The 21,939-nt window shown below is 40.5% G+C and overlaps 2 protein-coding genes across 8 annotated transcripts in view; one reads left to right on the top strand and one right to left on the bottom strand.

Moving 5' to 3' along the window:
• Window positions 1-11,417, top strand: part of mtfr2 (mitochondrial fission regulator 2) — a 55,887-nt gene extending 44,470 nt beyond the window's left edge. For all 5 annotated transcript variants that reach the window (XM_033020949.1, XM_033020946.1, XM_033020947.1 and 2 more), the window contains 2 exons: window positions 6,493-6,580; window positions 9,202-11,417. In XM_033020949.1, coding sequence (XP_032876840.1) covers window positions 6,493-6,580; window positions 9,202-10,667 — 1,554 coding nt within the window. In that variant the 3' untranslated portion in view covers window positions 10,668-11,417. The remainder of the gene's footprint in view (window positions 1-6,492; window positions 6,581-9,201) is intronic.
• The window catches only part of pde7b (phosphodiesterase 7B), a 115,938-nt gene that overhangs the window by 9,943 nt on the left and 84,056 nt on the right, over window positions 1-21,939 (bottom strand). For all 3 annotated transcript variants that reach the window (XM_033020952.1, XM_033020951.1, XM_033020953.1), the window contains 7 exons: window positions 20,554-20,705; window positions 17,917-17,980; window positions 14,919-15,014; window positions 8,235-8,335; window positions 3,086-3,217; window positions 2,323-2,414; window positions 835-979 (listed from right to left, as the gene is read on the bottom strand). In XM_033020952.1, coding sequence (XP_032876843.1) covers window positions 835-979; window positions 2,323-2,414; window positions 3,086-3,217; window positions 8,235-8,335; window positions 14,919-15,014; window positions 17,917-17,980; window positions 20,554-20,705 — 782 coding nt within the window. The remainder of the gene's footprint in view (window positions 1-834; window positions 980-2,322; window positions 2,415-3,085; window positions 3,218-8,234; window positions 8,336-14,918; window positions 15,015-17,916; window positions 17,981-20,553; window positions 20,706-21,939) is intronic.

Below are 21,939 nucleotides of genomic sequence, written 5' to 3'. Positions count from 1 at the left end.
TGGCTCCATGTTCAATTGTTTAATTCTGGAAAAGTAAAATAAAACACAAACTATAATGTAAATAAATAATTGAGGTCCTTTGTATTTTTGAATTTTTAAGTACCTTTTGGGACGGGTGGCGAAAAATACTTGAAAGCATGTATGGAGAATTACAGACCTCAGAAATAGTATAGTTTCCTTTATAGGATTACGATGTAAATAGCCAAGTATGTAGTCCAACAAAAAGAGCAGGGTCGACTGCATACAATAAAGCTTTAAATATTGCTGAGGCAATCACAATGTAACCGATTTGAGAGCAGTGCTTAAAAAAAGGCAGTCGTCCTTGACAGACATTCAGATGTGAACAAGTATTTAAGAGATGAGGTTCTGGATCTTCTGCTAACCGGCAAGTCACCCAGGTTTATTGATTAACTGCCTACTAAAATCACTTTAACCTGGAGCAATGCAAGGATTGTGAATTGCACATAAGTTAATGTCCAGCTGATTGGCAAGAACCAGCATAATGTATTTCATATTAACTGGCAAGAACTGTCCACAGAATAGTTTTGATGGAATATCTTGGACATTCACAAACATTCATGAAAAAAATAAAATAAAGAAGTTAATTTTAAATTTAAAAATAATTAAAATCAGCATTTATAAATATTTTCAAATAATTAAATATATTTGAATCAACTCAGAGACACATTTCAAAATCAGAGTTTATCTTAGAGCCTACACAAAATCGCAAATTCCTGCACTCTTATGCAGGTTATGTCCAGGCAATTCTGTGTAAACGTAATGGTCTTACAGATTTCAGGCTAGCTCATTTATTATGGCATGCCATTAACCTACCTGCAAAATGAAGTGCTTATGATCTGCATCCTCCAATGATAAATCTCTGTTATCTGAATGAGCTTTCATTCTTATAAGAAACTCATTTTGTCGGCTAATATCTGTGGCCAGAATAAGAGAACCTAATTGTTGTTCAACGTCTTGTCTGTAACAAAAAAATATATATTCTCAAAATGGACGTCTTACTGATTGTAGCAAAACAATGGTGTAACAGTTTGCAAGATTAAGCGTAATCATATACATTTACAACAGGATTGAGATCAGTTGGGAAGGTGGGCCAAGGAATGAAGAGTCTGAAGAAAGGTTCCTGTAACGTCACCTATTCCTTTTGCCCAGAGATGCTGCATGACCCGCCGAGTTACCACAGCTTTTTGTGTCTCTCCAAGGAATGACAAATGGAATTTAACAGTACATGTTTGAGGACTTACCAAGTAAATGCAGAGCCTTGGAGAGTATTGTAGAACAGAGAGATTGAAGAGTACAAATGCATGGTTCCCTGAAGGTGGACAGATTCATTAGGATGTCACTTGGACTTACGGGCTGAGTTATGGGGAGAGTTTGGATAGGTTGGGACTTTATTATTTGGAGCATTGGAGGCTGAGGGTTGACCTTATTGAAGTTTACAAAATCATGAGGGACATAAATAAAGTGAACACTCAGTCCCCCCCCCCCCCCCCCCCCCCCCGTCCCCCCCCCCGTCCCCTCCCCAACCCAGACAGGCGGATTCTAACTAAAGGGCATAGGCTTAAGGGGAGAGATTTAAGAGGGATGTCACTAAGCCCTATGGCTTAATTAATGAAAGGGTAACGCCTTGCCTGGTAGTAAGATGCGAGGGGAAACTATAGAAGTAGATACAGTAACAACTTTCAAAAGACATTTGAACACAAATCTGGATAGGCAGGGATTAGAGGAATATGAATCAAATGCTGGAGGATGGGAATATCCCATAATGCCAACTTGGTCGACATGGCAATTTAGGATGAAGGGCTTGTTTCCATGCTTTATAGCTCAATGACAGTTAATGCTGCCTGACAGCTCCTGCTGCCCAGGTTTGATTCTGGCAACATCCTTGTACATCTTCTCTGCAATATTTCCAACTTAATGACAACTTTCCTATATCAGGCTGACCAAAACTGAATACTACACTCCACAAGTGTGGTCTCATCAAGTTTCAGATGAATGCACCTTTTCCAAATTATTTTCTCTGCTTCAACTGTCATTCTGTTCACAATCAAATAGCTTGTTATTGAACCAAAACAAATGCAACTGTATCCCTCAGCATTGCATGGAATAGTGGAAAATAAACATCAACAATTCTCAATATGGCCTTCCCATGCCACATTTTATCCTCATTAATTCAAACAGCAATTGAATATTTGAACCAAATGGGCAGATTATGCCCAATGGTTAATTATGATTTAATTTTTAGACTTTAGCAGAATTATCTTTTAGTAGAGACTATCAAATTGCTGCAGACAATTTACTTACATTATTTCCACAGGCAGGTGAGTCAGTAACCCTGATTCTCGGAGCATTCCAACTGTAGATCGCCAGTGGTGATTCTCCAGTACGGAGATATTCTTTAGAGAAAGCAAATAAAAATGAATAACATCGATTCTTTATTTCCGTGATGGCTCACTGAGCAAATGCCATTTTAATATAAAGTCACCAATACTAATTTGACCTTAGTTAATGGATATTAAGAGCAAGAGTAGTAGGGATCATTACATTCTGCCTCAGTCTAGAACAATAATGTTGAACTTTGTTCATGCTATTCAGTTCTGATATACTATAAGTTTTTAAAAGATATATTCAGCAAACCTTGGTATTGGACATCTGATTTTGGAAATTCATGATGTCTTGAGCTATGATTAGAGAGCATATACACCAAGATGATTTTAAAGAAGCTTGCTTAAGTTAATGCAGTAATGTTTGTTAGTTTTGAAACAAACATTTGTTCCAATAATTTTGGTCTACCTTAAAGTTAAATCGCTACATTAAAGGATTCTGGGTGGTGAGGGATGGTTACTTTCAGTTTGACAACTAATCGTGGCCTTTGAACATGCACGATGCACAATTCCTTTGCTCTTTAGACCATTAGCCATCAATCAAGCCGTAATCACAACAATATCAAATAATCACAATGGTAAAATACAGCTTGTACAATAATTAAAGCAATAATGAGACATCATTGAACATTATCTTTAGTAATTCTCACTGCATCTTAACTGGCAAAAAATACAATTTTCACCTGGTATAAGCTGGCTAAATGATGTTTAGTTTTAATCAAAAAAGGCTGATTGACTCCTGGATGATCAACATCATGGGCTGCAGCTGCCATCAAACCAAGCATTATATCAAGTGGTGTCAAAAATCGGGCAAGCTTCAATACATGTAAAATAAAATGGAAAATTATTATAAGAGATTTATAATTATTTATTTTATCATAAAAGTTCTAAGAATATTATAACTGATACAATTCAATCATTCTGAGAGAAGGTTGGGGTTGTATTGTAGTAAAATGTATTCTCCTATGTGTATGTAGTAAATATATAAAATCTCTCAAAGCTATACACTTAGAGTTTAGGCTAAAATACGTGAGTTTAGTTAAAGACAGATGACTGAATAACACAAATTCTTCTGTACCATCACATGAGTAGTAATTAATAATGATAACATTTAGAATCCTAACGTGTTACTGATGCGGAAAACATGTTCAATTAAACTTAACCATGGCTTAGGTTGCACGATAATGCACAGTAGGAAGCATTCTAGGCAATGTATTAGGTTGGGGGTTGTGGCCACAGCGCTATGGGTCACAGACTGTTCTGGAAAATTCTCTTATAACAATGAGTCTTTGGAATTCTCTTTCTCAGCGGAAGTTGTGCCTTTGATTATTTTTCAGGCAGGGGTAGAATTCTGGATAAGCCTAGTGGTGAAACGTTACCAGTGGGCAGTGGGATTGCAGTTACATTGGGATTGACTTGATTTTACAGAACGGTGGGTGGGCTCAAGGGTCTGAGAGGGAGAGTGGGGGCGAAAGTGAGGGGAGGGGGGGGGGGAGGGAGAGAGGGAGGGAGAGAAAAAAGGAAGGGGGAGAGAGAGGGTGGGAAAGGGGGAGGGAGGGAGAGAAAGAGGGAGGGAGAGAAGGAGTGGGAGGGAGGGCCAAAAAGAGGGATGGAGGAAAAGAGGGAGGGTGAGAGAGAGAGAGCAGAGACTGAGGCACATGAGAGCAGGTTGAAAAAATGAAGACAAGGAAAGCTGTTGGAGCCTTCCTATACACTGTACAAGTGAGTAACAGATGCAGGCAGATACAGTGTAATTACATAGATCTGTTTTGCCTTGTTCTTTGTGTTAACACGTGCCCGCGAAAAAACCCCAACAAATTGCACGTAGGAATTTTTGAAAATTTCAGGAAATACCATCAAATTCCAGGAAATTTGGGATTCTATTTAAGGAAGAAAAAATTTGAGGTATGGAAGCACTGAGGTTGTTAGACGTGTTCATTGAAAATTCAGTCTTTTGACCATGTCATAATATTTGGCTGCAGTGAATGATAGAAGTTTTCACTTCATTATTTCTATGGGATTTTTTTTAAGTGAGTATATTAAAATCAAAATGACAATCCAGGGACAAATTATATTAATTGGGTTACTGGCTGTCTCAATTTATAATTGAAAACATTTAAAACATTTTTTTTATTGATTTGCCATTCACGTGGTTTATGTACCAGCATATCAGAATTTACCTTCCGGAGACCATAACCTATTACATTTACAGATCCGAAGGTGGACACAGAGGTACACGCGCAAAATGAATATTGGTGAATATTAGAAATAAATTGATGAAAATATGTAGATTTATACTTTATTAGTGAAAAGCATTTATCAGAACCACCAGGTGGCGCCGAACGATGGCTTCCGCGCCAACGGTCAGTCAGTCTCCTCGTCTTTTTCCTTGTTTGTTGCTTTTAGTCTGTTGTTAAATGTATGTTTTAGTGAACCTTCTAGTTTTGTTTTATGTGTGGGGTGGGAAAAACTTGAAAAAAATCTCTTTCCCCGACGGAGATTCCATATCGTCCGCATTGCGGCCTAACATCGAGGAGCTGGCGGCCTCTGCTGGAGACCGACGTCGGAGCTCCGTCCGTCCGCGGAGAACCCGATGCTGGAGCCTCGATCACCGGCCGCGGGCGCCTCCAGGAGCCTCGTTCACCGGGTGCGGGAGCCTCGTTCACCGGGTGCGGGAGCCTCGTTCACCGGGTGCGGGAGCCTCGTTCACCGGGTGCGGGCGCCTCCAGGAGCCTCGTTCACCGGGTGCGGGCGCCTCGATCACCGGCCTCGTTCACCGGGTGCGGGCGCCTCGATCACCGGCCTCGATCACCGGCCGCGGGGTTAGTGGAAATGGGTGTTTGATGGTTATTACAAGCTCAGTAGTCAGAAGGGGCTGTTTTCATATTGTGACTCTCCAACCCAAATCTTAACCAGTCTTTTCTTTCAAATGCTGATAGACAATGTATTTATTGTAATTTGCTTATATTTCTGATTTTTAGCATTTGGAGTTTTTTTTCAATGCAATGTCTAGTTGTGAACAATTTCCATCACCTGAACCTGTCCTTTAACTTACCTGATTTTAAAACAAAACTGACCTGACGGCCCTATAGTAATTCTTTGAATGAGCCTTCCATGCTTTAATCGCCCCTTTTCTGACATCTCTCAAAGCTCCTTTATGAAATGAACGGTACTGACAGATTTAAAACTAAGCTGTTTTTAGCTAGTTTTGCAGAAATTTAAGCTGTGTAACATAAACTCTCTGGGGTTTTGTTTTTTCAGATCCCATAAAATACCCCTGTTTGTATGAACTATTTTTCAGCTCGTGGTTCACCTGAGTGAGCTTCATCTGTGCTAAAGTTGCTTTATTTGAATGAATATAGATTCAACACAAAATGAATGGACCATCCTAACATGTCTTTATTTACTCTTTGGGGGGGGGGGGGGGGGCACGGTGATAGTTGTCCATCACTCGTTAATAAGGGACCTAATATAATGAATTGCACACAACCTTAACCAACATTGTATCAACATAGCAACTACATCCAGGCATGTTCAAATAAAGTGTACAATTGTGGGAAATCCTGGGAATTCAGCTATTAGACCGATTATTATCGTATCTATATTTTTAACTGGAGTAATTTTAGCAGAACACTCAGGGCCCTGCTCTGAGTTTTGTGAGGATTAAGTGACTGCATTTTGTTGATCCATCTGTATAAATGCAGGACAAATACAAGGACACAATTGGATATCAAGTCACTCTCAGTCCCCATTATCTGAAGATACTGGGTCAGAGTTTTTTCTCTTCTGCTCGATGCCAATTGAATACCTAAATAAAACATGGTAAATCTGTACCATAGTATTACACACAATAAATGCGATAACATATTTGACACTGAACAAGAAACCTATTTACAAATTGTGCTTAGTCTAGTTTGAAGCATGTAGATTTTGGAGTGTGAATAAGTATCAAATGCCTGCACAATAAATTACATTTCTGAGTGATAGTCTGATTGCTTTCATAAAGAAAGGCTCCTTATTAGACTCTTCAACTTTTGGCATTAATTTGTGCTTTTAAAGTAAGTTCTCATCTGTTTTCATCCCTCTTCAGAACACGTGGATTCCCTCCCTGAATGCAGCTCCATTCGTACCTGCTGCTCTCAGAACCATGGTGGCTCCTGATCAAACAAGGACTCTTGGTAGGTCTGATTATTATTGTTGGACTTGAAACTGTGCTCCTTCAATGTCTAGACATGTACACATCCATTAACATTTCTAGATAGAAAGTAAAAGCAGGAACATCGTTCAATTAAAAAAAAATGTGAGGTCAGGTCACTAATTCTGATGTTGTTGCCGCATTTCTAGTATACCATAAGATTTAAAATACTTGCTGGTTAGTTTAGCCCAGCCTATCACAAGATTTTGTTGAAAACTTTGGAGCCTGATTTACTTTAAAGCACTACAAGGGATCAAATTAATAACGAGAAATCAAAATGATAACTTCCTCTTGTTTTTTCATTTCTTCTCTTTTGTAATGTTAAAGAAGCAATCAACTTGCTGTGCTCAAGTCCATTGGGATTAAATATCCCTTGTCCATGTAGCCATTTTTAATGTGTACAATAAATGTTAGCATGCCACCCAACAATGATAGCAGGACATTGGGAATATCAATGGCAATAAAAGACCTCCTTTATATCAGTGAGACCAAATGTATTCTACGTCCGTTTAACTGAACACTTATGCTCTGTCCACCAAAGCCTCCTGGAGCTCCCAGTTGCTCACATTTTTATGTCCCCTTCCCATTCCACATTCCCTCTCTTTCTACTGCCCCTTCCCCCACACCTTGATACAAATACATTTCTCCCGCCATCCTAATCACCCTTAATGACCCTGCTCCCTTCCCCTCCTCCTTGTGCTCATCTCCCATCCCCAAGTCCCATAGTTCCCCTTTTATCACCACTATGTTCCTTCACTCCGTCCCAATCCACTCATTCCGCCCTCCAGCTTTCCATTTCACTTTTTTCTTCTTCACCTATACGGCACCCTTTTATCAACTTTTCACCTCTAACATTTGTCACCTACATCACCAATCTGCCAATCCACCCTTCTCCACTTCACCTATCATTTACCAGACTTTGCCGCACCCCCAGCTCTCTTTTCCAGCTTTCTCAATCAATCTGAGATGGGTCCCAACTATTAGATAAACTCAGCAGGTCAGGCAGCATCTTTGAAGCAAGATGCAGCTGCCGGGAATGTTGAGTTCCTCCACTAGTTTGTTTTTGCTCCAGATTCCAGCATCTGTAGACTTTTGTGTCTCCATAATGGTCCAGAAAATTGTTTCATTTACTTTACACTTCATTAAGTTAAACTTCCATGCTGATATCAGGAGATTGCAATAGTTTACTGTAAAGTATTTGGACACCATTTTAACTGGGTCATATATCAGTATTTTTTATAAATTCCTGTAAAATATTTATTGTTAGACTTCACTCGCCAACTGCCACAAAATAGGTTACAAAAACATGCTTCAATTTAAGTTTGATAAATTCATTAGTTGAGCATTGCAATCAATACAAACCCTAACTTAAGAAAAACAAAACAAATGTTGTCATTTTTTAAGTACCAGTTTGTTTGGTTAATATCAACAAGATATTTAGCGTCAGCTTTAGGAGAATTTAATCAAATCCCACTTCCAGTGTAAGAGGAACCCTGGCCAATTTCCCTCATGCCACTTTAACATTGAGGAGGAAATAACTTTGTTTCCAGGTCAGTGACTCATTGCAACATTACTTTTTATCACAAAAAAACCCATTAATAACAAACAAAATAGTTTTAAAGAACATTTATTCATACCTTGGGTTCTTTCAGGTAGCAATGCATTGCCTGAGTCACATCAGCAGCATGAACTGCATTGTGATATGGGTTCTGGCTGTGGTAATCTTCTTGAATCATAACTGATAGGGGAACAATAAATATGTACATGTTCGTCAAAAAAGCAGCCACTGAGATACTTAAGCACTTTGTTTCTTTTTTTGTAAACCAGCATCTACAGTTCCTTGATTCTATAAAAACATTATATATTACTTTAAGTAATATGTAAATCAGTTTACAATGATGGGATAACCTTCAGTCCCCACATGCACTGCTCAAGTTTCGGCCGATACCAATGTGGACTAACTTAAAATACAGGAGAACACGCCCCAACCTTGCATTGCAAAGGAGGGAATAGCACCGTATGTGCTCATCTGTGGTAATGTGGCCGAGGATAACAATCAATAGTGAGGGACATGAACCAACTTCTGTATTTCATTATTTGTGTTTTTCTTTCAAGAAAAACCCCCACTAATTTCTGAATTTTACAGCTGTAATGTTGGCAAAGTCTCTCAGTACTTGCTCTGGGAAACTGCATGTAATTTCTGGCATCTGGACAGGTTTTAATTGCAGAAATTCAATTATTACCAGCAGTGATATTCTGATCCTCAACGTTTGTACTTTTGCAGTCTTTGCAGCTGTAAACAATGCTAAAACGGTGTATTTTTTTAAGAAAAGTTATTCTAACTAAGAACCATTGAAATACTTTGCTCTTTCAATGGTTCTTGTAGTTATTCTCATTAATCCACCATTACAATGAACCTTCATCTGGATATATAATAAAAGGATTTCATATGACTCCTTGTGTGTTGACCCAGAGGATCTACTATCATGCGAAACAAATCTCTTTTAAATCTCACTTCTCTCTGTAAATCTAACATAATTTCCAATTATTGTAATAATATTCTCATTAATATACTTGTTGTTCTGATGATCTTGCAACCCCCAGGACCAAACCTACCTGGCCCAAGCGGACCCGTCGAGATAGGGCTACTTCAACCGGCAAGGCCTGCAGCCTACACACAGCCCCCACATCCTCGACCTCATGGAGCTGCCAACCCAACTGGACGAGTGGGCGAAACTGAGTATGGAGCCAGACATGGAGGGACTATCGGTCCGACCAGACAACTGGAACTGACTGAGCGTGGGTCCCAATATCAAGGAACCATCGACCCGATCGGATCACTGAGTCCCATCGAGTGTGGGCCCTGGCGTCAAGGAAATGCCAACCTGACCGAGTATGGGCCCCGACACCGAAAAGATGCTGAGCTGTTCCAACCACTGGTCTCGATCGAGTACAACCACAAAAGTGTCAGATCCGCCTACATTACTGGACAACCAGGCATGACTGAATATGGACTCCAACGCCAAGGGGACAGCGACCTTCTCCGACCACTGGGCCCAAACGAGTGCATCCCCCGAAACAGAGGATCCGAAGACTTGACCAAACAACCGGGCCTGATTGAGTGCATGTTGTGGCGTCAAGGAATTGCTGTCCTGACCGAACAACTGCGTGCCACATCCCAACATCTGAGCCTGACCAGGCCACAAGTCCAACCTCCCGGACGGCCCGACAGCACTAGCCGAGTCTCAGATCGCACTGGGTGCATCCGCCTACCTAATGGAGCGGCCGACTCCGTGCTCCAAGTCCCAGGCCGGACCAGGAGAAATCGTCCTCTTAGGAAGCGTGGAAGGCGAGCTGGACTGCAGGTGAAACTGAGAGAGCATGGTTGCACATACCCCCTCCCCAGCATATTACTGGTAAACATCCAAGGTATTGAAAACCAGCTGGATGAATTTAAAGCTAGACTCGCCGACAAGAATGTTCAAAGGAGCTACTGCGTGCTCTGTTTTACAGAGACATGGCTCACCCCTGCTTTACTCAACTGCGCATTACAACCCGAGGGCTTCTCGCTACATCGGATGGACCGCACAGCGTCCTCTGGCAAGGATGAGGGTGGAGGGGTCTGCTTTCTAATTAATTCCACTTGGTGCTCGGATGTGGTTGTCCTCGCGACCTCCTGCTCCCCTGCCCTGGAATATCTTGCAGTGAAGTGTCATCCCCACCACCTGTTACAGGAATTCACTTCAGTAATCCTGACAGCAGTCCATATCCCTCTCCAGGCCGATGTTAAACTTGCACTTGAGGAACTACGCGCTGTTGTCAATAACTTTGAAACAAAATACCCCAGGGCATTGTGCATAATAGCCGGGAATTTCAATCAGGCCAACCTCACGAGTGTGCTACCAAATTACAACCAACACATTTCCTGGCCAACCAGAGGTTCAGATGTCCTCGACCATTGCTATACGACAATCAAAAATGCATACCGCGCCGTCCCCCGACCGAACTTTGGAAAATCTGACCACCAGGCTATGTTTCTACTCCCTGTTTACGAGCAAAAACAACAGTAGGAGGATCCGGTACAGAAAGTTGTACGGTGCTGATCTGAGAAATCAGATGAGATTGGTTGATGGGCCATAATCATGGACGCTCTCCCAAGGGAGTGTGAAGTATAGATGTAGTCAAGGGGGAAAGAGGCTGGTTTGTGCGATGGACTGTGCTACATGCACAACTCTACAATTTTTGCAGTCTTGGGCAGAGCTGTAACCAAACCAAGCTGTGATGCATGGCTGTTGGATGATTTCTATGGTGCATCTGCAGAATTTGGCAAGAGTCATTGGAGACATGCATTGACGGCAATTTAGTTTAGTTTAGAAATACAGCGTGGAAACAGGCCCTTCAGCTCACCGAGTCCGCACCGACCAGCAATCCCTGCACATTAACGCTATCCTACACACACTAGGGACAATTTACACTTATACCAAGACAATTAACATACAAACCTGTACATCTTTGGAGTGTGGAAGGAAACCGAAGATCTCGGAGAAAACTCGCACAGGTCACGGGGAGAACCTACAAACTCCGTATAGACAGCATGTGTCATTGGGATCAAACCCAGGTCACCAGCGCTCCAAGCGCTGTAAGGTAGCAACTTTACCGCTGCACCACCGTGCTGCAATTTCTTCAATAATTCTTGTTATCAGCTATTTCTCAATTCACAATATTTCTATTTCCTTTCTTAATGTCCATGTCCAAATTATAAAACCACTTTCTGTAAAAGTCGGCAAATGTTTAATAAAATGTTTTTTTTAATTCGATAATATTAGTTCTGTGTGAATTCTTCATTTTTACATTCAGAAGCCTTTTCCCAGGATGGAAAGATCTAATTCTACATGGCATTGTTAAAAGCAGAACGGGGCAATGTTTAAAGGAGATGTGCAGGGCTAGTTCTTTTTACACAGAGGATGGTGAGTGCCTGGAATGTGCTGCCTGGGGTGGTGATGGAGGCAGGTATGATAGTGGCATTTACAGACTTTTGGTAAAGCACATAAATATGCCTGGGATGGAGGGATATATATTATGGGCAGGCATATTAGTGTTGGTGTTGATGTCATGTTTGGTCCCGTCATTGTGGGTTGGAGGGTCTATTTCTGTTCTATAATCGGATTTTGACTGACCATATAACCATATAACAATTACAGCATGGAAACAGGCCATCTCGGCCCTACAAGTCCGTGCCGAACAATTATTTTCCCCATGTCCCATCTACCTGCACTCAGACTATAACCCTCCATTCCTTTTCCATCCATATACCTATCCAATTTATTTTTAAATGATAAAATCGAACCTGCCTCCACCACTTCCACTGGAAGCTCATTCCACACAGCTACCACTCTGAGTAAAGAAGTTCCCCCTCATGTTACCCCTAAACTTCTGTCCCTTAATTCTCAAGTCATGTCCTCTTGTTTGAATCTTCCCTACTCTCAATGGGAAAAGCTTGTCCACGTCAACTCTGTCTATCCCTCTCATAATTTTAAAGACCTCTATCAAGTCCCCCCTTAACCTTCTCCGCTCCAGAGAATAAAGACCTAACTTATTCAACCTTTCTCTGTAACTTAGTTGCTGAAACCCAGGCAACATTCTAGTAAATCTCCTCTGTACTCTCTATTTTGTTGACACCCTTCCTATAATTGGGCGACCAAAATTGTACACCATACTCCAGAATTGGTCTCACCAATGCCTTGTACAATTTTAACATTACATCCCAACTTCTATACTCAATGCTCTGATTTATAAAGGCTAGCGTACCAAAAGCTTTCTTTACCACCCTATCTACATGAGATTCCACCTTCAGGGAACTATGCACAGTTATTCCTAGATCCCTCTGTTCAACTGCATTCCTCAATTCGCTACCATTTACCATGTACGTCCTATTTTGATTTGTCCTGCCAAGATGTAGCACCTCACACTTATCAGCATTAAACTCCATCTGCCATCTTTCAGCCCATTCTTCCAAATGGCCTAAATCTCTCTGTAGACTTTGGAAATCTACTTCATTATCCACAACACCACCTATCGTAGTATCATCTGCATAATTACTAATCCAATTTACCACACCTTCATCCAGATCATTGATGTACATGACAAACAACAGTGGACCCAACACAGATCCCTGAGGCACCCCACTAGTCACCTGCCTCCAACCTGACAAACAGCCATCCACCATTACTCTCTGGTGTCTCCCATTCAGCCACTGTTGAATCCATCTTGCTACTCCTGCATTTATACCCAACAATTGAAGCTTAACCAACCTTCCATGAGGAACCTTGTCAAAGGCCTTACTAAAGTCCATATAGACAACATCCACTGCTTTACCCTCATCAATTTCCCTAGTAACCTCTTCAAAGAATTCAAGAAGATTAGTCAAACATGACCTTCCAGGCACAAATCCATGTTGACTGTTCCTAATCAGACCCTGTTTATCCAGATGCGTATATATATTATCTCTATCTTTTCCATTAATTTGCCCACCACTGAAGTCAAACTAACAGGTCTATAATTGCTAGGTTTACTCTTAGAACCCTTTTTAAACAATGGAACAACATCCGAGATGACCCTGCAATATTGTTTACTACAGGCCATATATCAGCTCTGATAAGATTGATCACGCCTCCCAAAACTCAAAAACATCTGCGAATAGTGGTGCAGGAAGTTCCCATGTTACAACAGGGTTGATAAAGTATTAGAGTAACTCAGCCGATCAAGCCACATCTCTGAAGGACATGGATAGGTGATGTTTCAGGTTAGGACCCTTCTTCAATTGCCTAGGTCCTCCCGCGATGTTGCCTGACCTGCTGAATTTCTCCCAGCACTTTGTTTTATTTGTAAACCAGTGTCCATTGTATTTTGTGCCTATAACAAGGTTCATAAGTCATAGGAACAGAATTACGCCATTTGGCCCATCAAGTCTACTCCGCCATTCAATCATGGCTGATCTATCTTACCCTCTTAATTTAATTCTCCTGCCTTCTCCCCATAAGCCCTGACACCCGTACTAATCAAGAATCTATCTATCTCTGCCTTACAAATATCCATTGACTTGGCCTCCACAGCCTTCTGTGGCAGTGACTTCCAGATTCACCACCCTCTGTGGGATATGCAGGGATCGCTGGTCGATGTTGACCGTGAACCGAAGGGCCTGTTTCTGCGCTGTATCTCTATACTAAACATTGACTAAAGAAATTACTCCTCATCTCCTTCATAAAGGAACGTCTTTTAATTCTGAGGCTATGAACTCTGGTCCTAGACTCTCCCACATGTGGAAAGATCCTCTCCACATCCACTATATCCAGGCCTTTCACTATTCAGTAGGTTTTCCCCTCATCCTTCTAAACTCCAGCCAGTAGAGGCCCCGTGCCATCAAACGCTCATCATTTGTTAACCCACATTCCTGCGATCCTCCTTTGGATCCACTTCAGAGCCAGCACATCCTTCCTCGGATCTGGAGCCCAAAATTGCTCACAATACTCCAAATGCGGTCTGACCAGCACCTCTTTGAGCCTCAAGTTCAGTTATTTAGCAATATTCACCTCTTTTTACCCTAGTTTTGTTGATTTCGATCCAGTTATCAGGGCCAATATGGAAACAGCAAACACTTCCACAGATGGGAAAGGAGGTGCATGTGGTTTGTGCGGCTGTCACTTATTGCAAGAATTCTGTGTACTGATGATGCATGTCTTCGAGATTCCCAATACCATTCCAAATTTTCCTTCTCCTCTTTGACCTCATGATTTACAAGTCAGTGAAGATATTGGATTTCTTCTAGGTTTGAACACATCCTTGAATCTTTTCCTGTATCTGCCAACTATTCACTTTTAATGACGTTGACTCCGTCAGTCAGGAGGTATTGTATAACAGGCTCCTCAAATTTGGCTACCACTGTATTATAGTTGGCCTGCTATCAGAGAGCAAACATGATACACAGAGTTAATCTCACTGATGACTTTTGTCAAATGAGGTTGCATCATTACCACAACATCGCACACAAGCTATCCCTGCGACATCACTCTGGCCTTCAACAATAACTTGAGAGCCATCTCTTGGCGATACAGAGATCTATGATGAATCTGACCACCGCCTCCACAATGTACTGGTACAATCTTTGATCAATTGAGGAAAGTGGTATTTGAAGATCAAGATGTCAGACCTGATGCAAAGTTCATTGCCTTCTGCGTATCAATGATCACTGCCCTTCAGCAATATTCCATGTAATACAAATGACATTCAGAAACAAGAATACTGTTGTTCCTTGCCTGTCTTACCTAAAAATCTGTGCAACTTTACCATATCCAACTGAAAGTGCTGAATGAGACCATGGAGATTAAACAGGTGACATAACAGGGTGACGAGACTATTCCCTAAAACAAAGAAGAGCTGGTTAGATAATAATAACAGCATTTTAGCATTGATATTCAATAAAGCAATAAAGATATCATCATCATTAATGAGTTATGTTTGTGGCCATTTATATTATTCCTGGAAAGGAATATCAGGTGATATTTCAATTTTGTTAAAGGTGAAAGAGAAGAATCTAAAACTGCCTAGAAGAAAATTAAATTCTCTGAAGAACATTGCAGTTTTAGGACATTTTCTTCTGTCTTGTTCTGCATAAATAACACTTCTAAAGCGGATACCAACCCCTTTCTCGGTGCTGCAGTTGGAAAATCTAAATGCTTATGGTCATCAGAATCATTTATTTTGTTTTAGTTCCATTTTAGTTTGTCAAAGACTTCTAATAACAAAATAGATGGGTTGGGATAAATGGCCTGTTTCTATGCTACATAATCCGTTTTGTCCATGTTTAAATTATTGTGCTAGATGGATACTAAAAGACAACCAAATACAGAGTTTTAAACTAAACTACAGATGGCATCTCACGAATGCATGAAACACTTACATTAACCAAAAAAATTGTAAATTTTAGTTTACTGTCACAGGTGCCGAGGTACCGTGAAAAGCTTTTGCGTGCTAACCAGTCAGCGGAAAGACAATCCATGATTACAATTGAGCAATTTACAGTGTATAGATACATGATAAGGGAACATTAGTGCAAGGTAAAGTCAGAAAAGTCCGATCAAAGATAGTCCGAGGGTCACCAATGAGGTAGATAGTAGTTCAGGACTGCTCTCTAGTTGTGTTAGGATGATTCAGTTGTCTGATAATAGCTGGGAAGAAATTGTCCCTGAATCTTGAGGTGTGTGTTTTCACACTTCGATACCTTCCGATGGGAGAGGCGAGAAGAGGGAGTGGCCAGGATGCGACTCGTCCTTAATTATACTACTGGCCATGCCGAGGCACTGTGAGGTGTAAATGGGGTCAATAGAAGGGAGATAGACACAAAAATCTGGAGTAATTCAGCGGGACGGACAGCAACTCTGGAGAGTATGAATGGGTGACGTTTTGGGTCGAGATCCTTTGGGTCGAGTTGCTGTCGTGGGATTCACACTCACATCCCTGGATGCTAACTATTATTCCACTGTAACTTCAATAGTTATAATGGGATTTTAGCAAGCAATGAGGTTTCAGGGTACAGATTCAGTTTCCTGGTACCAGATATACAATAGGGATTTTTTTCCATTAGAGCACAAGCTTGAGATGATGTTTGATAATAATGTTTACTCAGAGTTGCTTGTTGCGTCAAAAATATTCAATATTAGATTAGATGGAGGAAAGAATAGATATGGAGAGAATGGATATGGTACAGGGTAAGTGATTAGAACTAATGGTCACGTGGAGTATAAATATACAATTCATAGATTTTTTTTCATTCTATTATAAGCTAATTTGAAACAAAATCTGTGAACACAGGATCAGTAAACACAATTTCCATGCAGATTATCATATTTTTTATTTTTTGTTTATTACTATTTTGATGTTAGAATTATTCTTCCATGCCTGAGCCATTCGGTGCTTCAGAACATTTTACAGATGTGGATATGGTGTGATGATTAAATTTGCCAGCTTTTAATTTTGGTTATCGGCATTTATATTAAGACAATTTGAGGGGATTTTTTTTTAACCCGTCTAATGCTCGGTGAAACATTCGCTATTCAGGTTATAAATTCTTATAATTAACATGAGCCCTAAAATTCTTGTTACAAATCAAAATGTATTTCACTTTGCATAAGCAATATGCCTATGGCTGACAGCTCATTTAGGTTGAAGATGGATACAAAATGCTGGAGTAACTCAGCGGGACAGGCAGTACCTCTGGAGAGAAGGAATGGGTGATGTTTCGGGTCGAGATCCTTCTTCAGACTTCTGTGTGAAAAACAAGTCTCCAGCATTTTGTGTGCTGCCTGTCCCGCTGAGTTACTCCAGCACTTTGTGTCCTTCTCTCCAGAGATGCTGCCTGACCTGCTGAGTTAAGGGGCTGTCCCACTGCAGCGACCTAATTAGCGAGTTTAGGAGAGTTTGAAAAAGTGTCATGTTGAAGACCTCCTTCGACTATGTGGAAGACCACCTTTGACCTCCTTCGACTGTTGAAGACTAGCTTCGGGAAAATTGGACACCGAATAGTGGAGAGTGAAGACGATTTCCTTCGATCTCCCTTCGACTATGTTGAAGACTATCTACGACTACCTTCGACTACCCTCGATTACCAACGAATAACATGCCGACCTACTACGACCTACCTTGACTAAACCTACGAGTAAAAAAAGTATCAATTTTTTCAATGCCGACCTTTTTTTTATTCATGGGAACTTTTCAGCATGTTGAAAAATACACCGCGACCTAGCTGAGGCCTCGAGTACGCGGGGACCACTCATGAGCATGAAGGAGAGTTACAAAGACCTCCTAGGACCTCGTGTCGACCATGCAGCGAGTATGAGTCGAGGGCAAACTCTTCTGAACTCGCGGATTAGGTTGCTGCAGTGGAACAGCCCCTTTACTCCAGCATTTTGTGTCTATCTTCAATTTAAACCAGCTTCTGTCGTTCCATCTTACAAAAGCTAATTTAGATCCTTGCACCTCTCAAAGTTTGTCCATTTGTTATCTGGCAACTTCATATTATAAGGAACATCTTCCAGTTAAGATTGCTCCTTTTAAAAGTAGATACCATGCATCAAATATGCTAATGAAACAAGTTGGTTGGGGGGGTGGGGGGAAGAGATACCATTTTGATAGTCAAAATTAATTTCTCCTTCAGCTGCATCTATCAATATACATAAAATTTACTGAGTCAAGAAAGAAAGAGTGAAGAGTGTTTTATGGTCATATGTCCCAGATAGAACAATGAAACAATACTGATAGGCTTACCATTAGTCAGACGGTCAAACAAAAATATGTCAAAGTTCCACAATCCAACTTTTGATAACATATGCTATACAGAAACAAAAAAAGGAAATTATCAATATAATATGCAGATATATTCACTTACATATACCATTCTTAAAACAGTAATAATACTCATATGAATCTCAGGACATTTTAAAGATACTTTGACACGGCCATTTCAGGGCATTTGACCAAAAGTTTATTTAAAGAGGTGGGTTTCACGGAGCATCTAAAAGGAAGACTGGAGTTCACAGGGTACTTGTATACAGTTGCATTCCCCTAAACATCTCACTAAAATTCATAAACGCCTCCCACATAATGAATTACATATCATTTACTCCCATTTTATTTTTCAGGAAAATACAATTGTGAATACTTATGAGATACTCTGCTTTAAATGATAGCTGCTATTTAACCTCCAGGTGAAGAGTGCAAGGATTAACGGGCAACAATGTGACTCCTTCTATGATCCTAATCATCATCATACCAACCAATTAGACAGTTAATTCATTATGTGGGAGGCCTTTATGAATTTTAGTGAGAATTTTAGAGGAATGCAGCTGTATACGTATCCTGTGAACTCCAGTCCCGAGTGACCAAGAACATACAACGTAAGGCCATGACCTGTCCCCTTCAACAAAATGGAGAAAATGCTACCACACAAAAATAATTACAAACTCGGTCCAAATGTAGAGCTTAAAAAAATCAAATCACAGCTGGTTTAAAGTTAAGATTGAAGGTTCATTAAGAGGGTCTGGCTCAAAATTTGGATCAGTAAAATATGCAATGTTTATGTTGTAATCTGTCTTTGTGGCTAAGTGGTTTACTTGAACTATAAATACCCTTTAACAGTTTGTTTATGATTTTCAGGATGTTTTACAGAATTCACAAATTAGAGCAAGTTCCAAAGTATTTTCAGCAGAGCTTTGTTTTTTTAACATGGTTAAAAGTCTTAACAACTAAATGCTGTAAGGGCTGCAGATGGTTACAGGCTCAGAATAAGGAAATACGCAAAATATTGGAGTTACTCAGTGGGTCAGGTCTCCGACCAGAAAAGTCACCTATCCATTTTCTCCAGAGGTGCTGCCTAACCCACTGAGTTACTCCAGCATTTTGTGTCTTTCCTTGGTCAACCAGTTTTTACACTCAGAATCCAAGGTAGACCATCTGGTACCAGGATGAGAGAAAGTTGTTTTTGTAGACGGCTGGCGGCTGTGAAAGCTCAACAACCTTCACCTGAGATGTGCAGGGCAGGTTTTTATTTTACACAGTGTGGTTGGGGCCTGGAACTCCCAGCCAGGGTTGGAGGTGGAGGCAGATATTATAGTGGCGTTTCAGAACTTTATGGATAGGCACATGGAAGTGTAGAGTATAGAGGGATATGGATCATGCAGAGGCAGATGAGAACAGTGTAACTGTGATGCTCGGTCCGTTCTTATGTTGCATTGTTCTATGTTCTATGAGGCAGGTACCCAGGATTGTTGTCCTCAAGGCCGACCAAAATAGAAGGACCTGTGTAGAGGTTGAAGACATGGTGGCCATCCCCGCAGACAGGCAGATCAGTACTGCAAACTAATTGAAACAGTGTACTGTTTATGCACATGCAGTCCTGTTTATGTCTAAGTGTTTCTTAAGCATGAATGATGCGCTGCAGTGAAGACAATGATCAGTTTTCAGAATAGACCGAAATAGACCATCACATTGCGCATAAAAGCATTGTGCAGCATGATAGAATTTCTAGCCCACCAGAACTTTATTTTTTACCAACATTGTATTTTTCATTTAGTTGTGCAAAAGCTCGATGAATGAAATCCAGTGAATGTCTCCAAGCACTTTACTGGAAAGTAATTAATTTAAAGCATAATTAATTTGAATTTATAAGCAATCATAGCAGTACAGATAGATTTATAAACTGCTAAGAACAACAATAAAATGACTGATGGTGTTTCATGCCACAAGTTGAAGCAATCCTGGACATCCTCATACATTATCAAGAGATCTCATCCAACTATCTAAACAGCCAGAAAGGCAGTTCATAGAGTCATAGATTGAAACAGTGTGGAAACAGGCCCTTCGGCCCAACTTGTTCACACTGGCCCACAAGGTCCCAGCTACACTAGTCCCATTTGCCTGCGCTTGGTCTATATTCCTCCAAACCTGTCCTATCCATGTATCTGTCTAACTGTTTCTTAAATGACGGGATAGTCCCAGCCTTAACTACCTCCTCTAGCAGCTTGTTCCATACACCCACCACCCTTTGTGTGAAAAAGGTACCCCTCGGATTCCTATTAAAACTTTTCCCCTTCACCTTGTCCTCTGGTCCTCGATTCCCCTACTCTGGGCAAGAGACTCTGTGCATCTATCCGATCTATTCCTATGTTTTAATTTTCTGTCTAAAACTGTCAGCTAGATAATGTGGTCAATTGCTGGAGTAGATTTTAAACTTGCAATCTTCTGAAATGGGAGGGAATGCCATCATTGAGCAAGTTTAAAATAGTGAAGTAAAGATCCTAAAACTATATCAAAATCAACTTGTTAGCGTGTCTTGGAACTTTTTACCCCGCGTTTCCAGTTTCAATAAAGGCAGCTTAGAATCACATCAATTCAAGTTTCACATACCCTGGCTTGCCCAAGGTAGTCCTCATCCAATAAGTGTAGACATGTCTGTGGGACAATGCCACGTAGCAGTCGAGAGGCATGAAAATACCTCTGAAAGCTCAATAGTCTTTTCACTCTTTTCTTTGAGCCGATTTCACCTGAAAGTGCAGTTGCTAAAAAACAAAGAGAATGAATAATATAGAAATGCAAAAGAAGTTCAAATAACACTCAAATGAAATGCATCCCATGGTAAAAGGTTTGATATATTACATCTGAATTGCTCCTCTTTAGTTCTAACCAAGCAATTGGCTAGTCTCTGGCTGGCAAACAGCCATAAAATGTCTTTGAATCAAAAATAGCATTACACTAGCTAAGTTATAACGGATATAACTGTTTACATTAAGTACTTTTTCCATGGCACATCTTCCAATGAGTTGCAGAGTATATTGTTTCATAATTAGAAAACATTGCAGCATCTAATATACAGGAATAATATAACAAAGGGCAGGAAAAGCTACAAACTGGTGTAAATAATTAATTAGCGACAGCCCTCGTTGAATGGATTTTGGGGTAAATTTGGTCTCAAATGGTCACGTAAAGCTAATGATTAAGAAAAAGCCCATTTTACAATTAATTTTCTTTCACACTCCTACATTATACTAATTGTTTGTAAATCCTCATACAGTAAAACACCAACCTATGCCAAGAAGGATCTAGCAAAGTATCAAAAACTCAATTGCCTCAAAAAAAATACCATGGATACCATTCATAGTTCAGTAACTACACTCTCCCCTCAGATTGAGGTTGTTGATTCATACCTCACTGAGGAAATTCAAACAGAAAATCTAGGCTTAAATTCCAATCCATCACTGTTAAAGGAACAATGCTTCACATGAGATATTAAATTGCCCTGCAATCTGCTCTCTCGGCAGCCACAAAATATTTCAAGGTACTATTTAAATATAGAGGTTGATAATTATATTTGGCCCCAATTTATCTATCAAAGGGACGGAGAAGAACAATGGACAATGGAGGACCCGGCGTGAGGGGACCGCCTTGAGGAAGGGGAGGCAGGGAGAACAAAGAGGGACCTGGCACGGGAGTACTTTGTAACTTTGTAAGTGCCCTTTATAGGCGACTATTTGCATATCTTGGGTATGCAAGCAAAGAATTGCACTGTGACTTGTCACATGTGGCAATAAAGTATTCATTCAATCAATCTCACAATGAAGGACATCCTATCTCTGATATTGGTGCTGCCTTGATATGGCTAAATTCACTGCCATATTTCAAAAGTTGTTGAACATGTTGGCCAGATGGCTCCATGAGGCAGCACCACCATTCAATAGGATCATGCCTGATTTAACATTTGGCTACACAGTCCTGCCTGATCCTATTTATTCTTCC

The sequence above is a fragment of the Amblyraja radiata genome, chromosome 5 (genome assembly GCF_010909765.2).
Source record: "Amblyraja radiata isolate CabotCenter1 chromosome 5, sAmbRad1.1.pri, whole genome shotgun sequence".
NCBI lineage: Eukaryota > Metazoa > Chordata > Chondrichthyes > Rajiformes > Rajidae > Amblyraja > Amblyraja radiata.
This window is presented reverse-complemented; position numbering and strand designations above follow the sequence as displayed.